This window comes from Chlamydotis macqueenii, chromosome 15 (assembly GCF_036417535.1).
Source record: "Chlamydotis macqueenii isolate bChlMac1 chromosome 15, bChlMac1.mat, whole genome shotgun sequence".
In the NCBI taxonomy this organism is placed as follows: Eukaryota; Metazoa; Chordata; class Aves; order Otidiformes; family Otididae; genus Chlamydotis; species Chlamydotis macqueenii.
The window spans coordinates 13,953,422-13,961,584 of record NC_141570.1 but is presented as its reverse complement, the minus strand read 5'-3'; the positions used below and the strand labels follow the sequence as shown (position 1 = coordinate 13,961,584).

Genomic DNA, 8,163 nt, shown 5'->3' with positions numbered 1-8,163 from the left:
AATTCCCAGCGCTCCCCTGGCCCCCCCGCAAGCCCCAGGTCCCCCGAGAGGGTGTAGGGTCCCCCCAGATCCGTCCCCGTCCCTGTCCCCCACCACAGACACCAACACTGGGACCGAGCTTCTAAAAAACCAAGTACAAACTTTATTTTGTTTCTTTACAAAGGCACGAGCCTCTTTTTTTTTTTTCCACTTTCTTAACAAAATAGAATAGCTTCTCAATCAACACAAAGACCTGAAAATCGTAAAAAAAATACAAAAAAAAAAAAAAAAAAACCAGGAAAGGAACCAAGAAACAGCTGCGGCTGGGGCGGGGGGAACCTACCAAATACCACCAAGGCTCTACACACGACTGGCCTAAAACCCTACAGCCGGGCGGGGGGCGGCGGGGGCGAGGAGGGGGGGGCACACGAAATGGGAATCCCCACCCCCCCCACCCCGCCAGACCCAAGCGACACAATCACGAAACAGAAAAGCTCTCCGGAGCTGACGGACCCCGCAAACCAGATTAAGTGCTTAAAGGAGGGGTGGGGGTGGGACGGGGAGGGGGCCGGGGATGGGGAAGGGACAGCGATGAGGGTGTGAAATCAGCCCCCAAAATGCCAACCCCGTGCCGAGGAGACGGGCGTTGGGAAGTGCCGGGCGGTGGCACGCGCTGGCCCTGTGCTCCGATGGGCGTCATTCCAGGATTTATTTTTTTTTTTTTTTACTCTCCAAAGGGGTTTTCCCCACCCCAGCGGGGTGCGGGAGCTGTGGTGAGGCTGGTTGTACCCCAAAGCTGGGGGGGGGGTGTCTCTGTCCCACCTCTGCTTGTCGTGTCACTTGGCATCTCCCCCCTGCTTAGAAATGAACATTTAATTAAAAAAAATAAAAAAAAACCCAAACACAAAAGCGGAGGAAAAATCCAAATTAAGATCCCAACCAAAGGCCCCGTCCCAAGGGAAAGCCATGCGGAACGCCGGGGCCGCCGCCGGCCAGGCAGGATTCCCTGCGGGTCGGCGGGGGAGGCTGACAAAACGGGGTGAGGGGCTGCGAACCCCCCATCCCTCACGCCCCCCCCACCGCCATCCCACCGCGCCCTGAGCCCCCCGCGCCCCGTTGCGGCCCCCCTCGAGCACCCGCCCCCCCCCCCCCCCGAGAGCTGAAGGGTGACCTTTGCCTGCTTCTAGCGCTCTGCTTTACAGTATTGGAAAAAGGTCATAAAAGAGACCCAAATCGCGTTGTATTTTTTAAAAATTTCAGCATATTCTGACGTCTCCCCCCACCCCGCCCCGGCTCCCCTCCCCAGCTGCCGGACGGGGGGGTGTCAGGGCAGCTCCCCGTCCCCCGAGGGCTCTTCTTTGCTCTGGTCCATGGAGTCACTGTCGTTGCCCTCGGTGTCGGAGGCGGTGTCGGAGGCGGAGGGCTCGGGGCAGGCGCGGGCCGGCGTCACGATGACGGCGCGTCTCTGCTCCTCTTCCTGCAGCTGCTTCTCCTGCGTCCCCTCGATGTGCTGGATCGCCTGGCGAGGGCAACCGCCGGCCGTCAGCATGCCGTGTCCCCACCTCTGACGCACGCGAGGGGGGTCAGGGACCCCCCCAGAGCCCCCCTCTTACCTGAACGATGGTGTCCAGGTTTTGCCGGGACGTGGAGACTGTGTTGATGACCGAGGACGGGCCCATGGTGACCACAGTGACGTGATGGGAGGGAGGCGGCGCTGGAACGATCACGGTGGGGTGGTGGGTGGGTGCTGGGGGAGCGTGTGACGGCAGGAGCTGCAGAGAGAACCAAAAACCCCCCCTGGTCAGCAGGGACCAGGGCACAGTGGCGATGGGGACAGCGTCACGCATGCTTGTGAAGCCCAAACTCCTTCGAGAGACCGTTCACCCATCCCAGACAGACGCGAGCGGACACCAGCTGAAAGCTGCCGGCACCTTAGCAGAGCAGAGCAGCACGTGAAGGATTCCTTGTATCCCACAGCAGGAGAGATCCGGGCTTTTAAGCTGGCAGAGGCAAGAGCCAGCCCTCCCATCGCCCTGACCTGCGGAGCCGGGAACCCGGATGGGAAGATCTGCCCTGGCAGGAGGCTGAGGAGAGTTCACCTAAAAATAGGCTGAACTTCCCTGGGAGGCAGCCGGCGGGGATCCTGCGGGACGCAGCTCCGCAGGCGCCGGAGGAGGGAGGAAGTTTTTCTGCCTCCCTTTGAAGCTCCCCAGGACCAAGGGAGGGGGTGTCGGCACCGCGCTGGCCTCCCTGCTGCGCCAGGCTGCTGCAAGGCTCCCCCCGCCGTGGGCAAATCCCAGCTGTGCTGGGAGAAAAGGCTGGGGGCTCCCGTCCCTGCGGCTCTGCCACATCTGCCCGGCTTGGGGGTCCCCAAAACTCGGCAGGAGTCACCCCCGGAGACGGGATTATGCCACTGCAAACCACCTGCTCCAGCACAGGGAGCGACGACCTGCGTCAATCGCTGGCGGCGGTGCCGAGGTGACCGCTGGCGTCGCCCACAGACCGGCCGAACGCCCGAGGAAACGTGCCTGGCGGGAGCCGGAGAAGCACAGCTCACCGGAGCGGGAACCGCTCTCTGCCCTGCCCAGTGGCGAGGGACACGGTGCCGTGGCCGGCGAGACGGCATCCCACGCCTCCCGGCACAGCCTCGGAAAGCCACAGGCTCGCCAGCACCAGGTGAGCCCCTGCCCGCCAGAAAGCAACCTTCCCTGTACAAAGCCCTCTGCGCTGGGGAACAGAGCCGCTCGGAAGCCACTGCGGCACGATCCAAGCCACAATTCCCCCCTAAAACACCAGGTGCCCCCAAATACAGCCCCCCCGAGTGCTGGGGAGGCCGCGTGCTGACCCTTCCCTGGTTCCCCGAGGGTGAGAGCTTTGCCGGGACACGGCTGCCCGTCCTAGCCAGCCCTAAGGGACGGGAGGTGCCACACACATCACTGACTCGCCCCCACCCCCCTGTATTTCACGCCCTGCTGCGCTCGGGGTGGGGGGCAGGAGGCCAGCGGGGTGTCCCCGTCAGGGCGGGGCGACATCCGTGCGCTCACCTGGGTTCGAATCTGCTGCTCGCGCTCTAGCTTCTCCTGGTGCAGCAGCCTCACCTGCTCCTGCTGCTGCTGCAGCTGCACTTGCTGAGCGATCACCTTCAGCTTCTCGGGGTACATGTGGGCCTCCAGCGAGCGAACCTGCCGGCCGAGAGAGCCCCGCCGCGTCGCTGAGGAGCCCACGCCTCCCGGCACGGCGCCCCCACCAAGCCCCACCGCAGGGCAGCCACAGCAGAGCCCACGGCCGAGCGCGGCGCGGAGGCGGCCAGAGCAGATGTCCCGTCGCGCGGCGGCAGCGCCGGTGTCACCGGGCGGCGGTGGGGGGGGGGGGCTCCGGCACGGCCCGCTAGAGGGCGAGCCCGTCCCGTCGCATGTCACGCAGCGCCGCAGCCGGATCCAGCCCCGCGCGGCCTCACCTGCTCCTCCAGCATCATGCGGACCGAGCGCTCCTTGTCCAGCTGCTGCCGGAGCTCGATCATCTCCCGCCGCAGATCCTCGGCTTTCTCGTCCTCCCAGATATCCGGCGAGCCGATCCCCTCGTCTTTGTCCTCCGCCCGTCGCCGTTTCGGGGAGGAGCCGCTGAACTCCTGCGGCAGGGATGCAGTGTCAGGGGATGGGGACCAGCTCCGATGCTCTCCCCAGCATCCAGACCATGTCTGGGTGATGCCACCCCCTGGGCCACCCCCCTGGGGACAGGGACAGCAGGAGGGGTCGATGCCTTCATCTGCAGAGGCAGCGCAGCCCGGGGACCGATGGGCTCCTGCGCTCCTCCTCAACGCCCTCAGCCTTGCGCAAACCTGCTTCCCACACCGTCACACCCAGGACGGTTCAACTGGGCCACTCGAGAGCCAGAGCTGCCACTGGGCTGTACCCCAATATCCCAAATGGAAAACAGGACCCCAGCCCTTCTCCCGCTGCCAGACAGGGGTGCCAGGTTGAATATCTCCATCCCTGACCTCAAGGAACAGTGATGACGTCCCCTCCCCAGCCAGCTGGGACTGTCCCATCCCCTCCCGTCCCTGGGGCACTACCTGGATGAACCGCTTGAGCTGGGTGTTCTGCTGCAGTAGCCGAGTCTTCTCCTGCTCCAGGGAGAAGATGTACTCGGCCGTCTGCTGGAGGATGGCTGCCTGCGGGAGAGCCGGGAGGGGCACGGTGAGGCAGGAGAGACGCTGGCATCCCCTCCAGCCCCGCTCCTGCCAAGCTCCCTCCCTGCGTCTCCATCCAGGTTCTCCTTCACCCCTAGGTCTCGCCCGGGACTTCCACCACAGCGAAGCTCCAGCTCACCCACCTCAGGAACCCGAGCGGCTGCCAAGCGCCGCCTCCTCGCTCCACTCCCCTCCGCAGGGGGGCCATCTCGTCACCGGGGCACAGGTCACCCTGGTCCTGGGGCGTGCGGTGCTGCCATACGCACCCAGCCCACTCCGGGACGCCAGGTTTGCGACGCACACCCACTCCCACCAAGGAGGGGTGCCCAGGAGAGACCTCCATCGGTGAATTAACATTTGCAAACTTCCCCAGTTTATCTTACAGCCCTGTCCTGCCCGCCAAGCAACGCCAAAAACCTCCTCGTGCAGGATCGGCACCTGCACCCTGCATCGCCACTGCCCCGCTGACATCCCGCTCACCTTGCTGAGCTTCTCCCCGTCCGTGTGTGGGATGAGGGTTTTCAGAGACTGGAAGCCAGCATTGATGCTCTGCATCCGCCGTCTCTCGTTGCTGTTGGCGATTTCCCTGCGTATCCGCCGCTCCTGGTCCCGCTGGGTCTCCGGAGTCAATGGGATGTTGGCCAAGCTGCAAGAGAGGCGCAGGGTTAGGGAGGGGGCTGCAGCCCTGCCACCGGCTCACCCCCACCGGGTCCCCCCCTCGCTTTGCAGGGACGACGCCGAGCCACCAGAGCATCGGGCACCGGGCTCGGACGCAGGCTGCCCGACACCAGCGCCAAACCTGGGCAAGGGGAGCGGAGGGGAAGGCAGGGAGGGCACGGCGCAGACCCCCGGGCGGCCAAGGGAAGCTGCGGGCCGGCCGGCTGCGTCCCCGCAGGGCCGGCCGGCGTGTGTGGCCCCGGGAAGGCGGCTCCCTCCCTCCCGCCCCACTGATGGCTTCCAGATGACAGCTCCCAGCAGAGAAGCCCCCGTCCCACCCCAAGCCGCAGCTCCTGCCTGCTTCCTGCTGCCGCCACCGCCTCCTCGCCCCCCGCACCCTCGCCCTGCAGATGGGCCGGGAAATGCCTCCCGGAGCCGGCGACGCCGCCAGCAGCAAGTGTGGATGGTGGCGGGAAGGGCTCCGGTCGGCCAAGGCCAACGCTTGTGGGTGCACGGCACCGGCCCCCAAGCAAAGCCCACCGCTGCGGGGGTCCAGCTTCTTCATCCACACCCCGCTTCTTCCCTGAGACAGCCCAGGGCGATCAAACTTGGGCAAGCGTTTTGGGTGGCAGGGACGGCGAGCCCGCTGGGCAGTGGCCAGCATCGGCAATTAATAAGCCGAGCGTAACTTTGGCCATTACGCCAAACCAACGCCGTCGGCACCGGCCACGCCACCGGCCGCTCTGCGTCCCCGCTGCTGCCAGGGTGCAGGGGAGCGCCCAGTGCCCAGCGGCCGCGAGTCAGGCCGCCGGCGCCGGGGACGCCGCGAGGCACCGAAGACTAAACACACAGCTGGGCCGCCGGCGCGAGGTGAGATAAGACGGGCTTCGGCCTCCCGCCCAGGTGCCCAGCGGCTCCAGGATGGGGAGACGGGACCGTCCCACCCAGCGCCTTGCCAGCACCGGGCTGGAAAGCAAAGTGCGGCATCCTGCCGTCCCGGCGAGGCCACGGAGAAACCGCGGAGGTTTGGGAGCCCAGGGGTTTAAGCGGAAAAAAGCCAAGCCCTGCTCGCAGCACCGCTGAGCGCCCGTTGCGATGGGTGCCTGGGGGTCTGCCCCGCTCGTGGGGAGCGGCCGGCCTGCGGTGGGACAGCAGCACGGGGCTCCCATCCGGCGGTGGCCGTCACCCGCCTCCGTGCTCCCGCCGAAAACCAGCCCCAAACGCATCCCTAAAACACGCCAGACCCCAGCAGGTGTAGGGGACATTGTCTCCCCGTCTCCCTGCAGCGATGTCCAGTGGGACCAGAGCGTCGCTCCGGGATGTTGGACCGCCAGCCGCAGCCACGCAAGGGGAACGGGACGGAGAGGCCCAGGACCGGGCAGCGCGGAAGCGGTTTCTTAAATAGCGGGGAAGGAGGAAGAGCCTGCTTCCTCGCCGGCAGACCTCCCGCAACCTGCCCTAGCCACTCTTCCTGGGAAGAGACCTGAGAAGCGACAGCGAAATACGAAAAAGGGGAAAAAACTCACGGATTTGGAAGCCGGCCTGGCACCCAGTGCTGCCAGGACAGAGGCAGGGGGAGCAGGTGGCACCCACCGGAGCCCTGGCACGGGACAGGAGCCCCCAGCCCGGTGCCGGTGCCGCGGGGTTTGGGTCAGGCCGGTAGAATTTGGTCCTCCCCGACCGGGAAGGTGAGGACTGGACCTCAAGGGGAACAAACCCACGGGGGTGTCGGAGCCACAGCTGCCACTGCCTGGCAGGGAGGCCGGGGGCTCAGCGGGCTCTGCCCACCCGTGTCCGCTGCCGCCCGCAGCCTGTGCTCTGGTTTCCACTGGTGGGCAGGGGAGGCATGGCCACGCAGGCAGAGTGTCCCCTAGTTTGCAGGCAGGGTGTCCCCCAGCACCTTTAGCTCCCAGGCAGGGTGTCCCTAAACTCGTGCGCAGGGCGCCCCAGGGCTCGGGGCGGAGGAAAGGCAGCGAGGCTCCCTCAGGGCTCTGCCCCACGCCTGGGGCAGGTGTGGGGCTGCGCAGCCCCCCAGCCCGGGGCAGGACAGCCACGTTTCCCGGCCCCGGGCAGTTGCCCTCCCACCCGGGACACCGGCCCACGGCCACCCGCAGCGCCTAACGCGGGGGAGCCCGGTGAAGCCACCGTGGGTCCCTGCCCCACAGCTGCACCCTCCCGGGGGCCTCAGGTGTGGGCACCCCCCCGCCCCAGGTGAGCCCGTGGGGCAGGGCTGCCCCCGTGGGGAGCGTGTGGGCTGGGGCAGGGCCGCCCCCCCGGCGGGGCCGGGCCCGGAGGGGGCCCCGGGCCGCCCCACACGTGTAGCGGGGCCTGGCTGCTCGAGGGCTGCCCCACGGCGCGGCTGGGCCCCGAGCGGCCTGCGCTGCCCCACGGGGACCCTACGGGCCCAGGCCGCCCCCCACGCGTCCTGCGTGCCGCCCCGCGGGTCCCGGAGCGCCGAGGGCCGCCCCGCGTGGCCCCCAGGGGCCTGTGCCGCCCCCCCCCCCCCCACGCGTGGCGGGGGCCCGCCCGCCCGCCGCCGCCTCCTCCTCCTCCCCGCCAGGCCCCGCCGGCTCGCTGCGGCCCCGTGGCTCCGGCTCGGCTGAGGTGGGGTGGGGGGGTCCCCGCCGCCTCCCCGCGCTTTGTGCCGCCGCCTCCCCGCACTACATGTCCCGGCAGCCCCGGCCGCGACCCGCCTCCTCCGGGAGGGCTGCAGAGTCACGGCCAGGCCCGGCAGTAAACACACACCGCCCCCCCCACCACCACCACCACGCACACCCCACGGGAGCCCCCCCCCCCCCCCCGCCAAGGCTCTTTTCAACACCCCCTCCAAAAACCCACCGCGGGGGAGGCGGCGGGGGGGGCGCGGGCGGGCGGCGCCTCCCCGCTCCCGGCCACGCGTGGCCGCCCGGCCCCATGTGCGCGGCCGGGACCACGTGCGGGCGGTGGGGCTGCGGCGGCCGAGCCGCGCTCCCCCCCCCGCCCCCGCTGCCGCCGCCCCGTTCCCCACCTCCATTCGCCCCCCCCTCCCCGCCCCGAACCCCTCCAAAAAATGCAATTTTTTTTCCCCCATTTTTTTTCCCCGCGCCCCCACCTGCAGAGCCCGCCGATGACCTCCTTCTCGGATTTCCTGAAGTGCTGCAGCGAGGGCACCTTCTGGGCCGGCACCATGAAGTACTCCATGCCGGGGAGGGGGCCGGGGAGGGGGGGGGGGAACACCCCGGCTGGGGCTGGGGGGCTCCGGCTGGGGCTGGGGCGGCCTGTGCCTGCGGCTCAAGGCGGGAAACAGCTGGTGCGAGCGCGGCGGCTCCCGCCCGCCGCCTCCCCCCGCCCGCCCGCCC

General features: G+C 68.1%; 1 protein-coding gene across 1 annotated transcript; it reads right to left on the bottom strand.

Moving 5' to 3' along the window:
* Nucleotides 1-1,159: 1,159 nt before the first annotated feature.
* TFAP4 (transcription factor AP-4) lies at nucleotides 1,160-8,163 on the bottom strand. Its single transcript, XM_086759890.1, has 7 exons — nucleotides 7,917-8,163; nucleotides 4,649-4,814; nucleotides 4,052-4,150; nucleotides 3,437-3,607; nucleotides 3,024-3,161; nucleotides 1,593-1,751; nucleotides 1,160-1,498 (listed from the first exon to the last, which is right to left on the bottom strand). Exons 1-7 carry the CDS (start codon nucleotides 8,003-8,005, stop codon nucleotides 1,304-1,306), a joined length of 1,017 nt encoding a protein of 338 aa, XP_086616016.1. The 5' UTR covers nucleotides 8,006-8,163; the 3' UTR covers nucleotides 1,160-1,303.

Excerpts from the sequence above, each read along its gene's own strand:
- TFAP4 (XM_086759890.1), bottom strand. The coding sequence starts at position 8,005 with ATGGAGTACTTCATGGTGCCGGCCCAGAAGGTGCCCTCGCTGCAGCAC. Across the intron at positions 3,608-4,051 it reads AGCTCAAGCGGTTCATCCAG|GAGTTCAGCGGCTCCTCCCC; the intron begins GTAGTGCCCCAG and ends TCCCTGCCGCAG. Across the intron at positions 1,752-3,023 it reads AGCAGCAGATTCGAACCCAG|CTCCTGCCGTCACACGCTCC; the intron begins GTGAGCGCACGG and ends TTCTCTCTGCAG.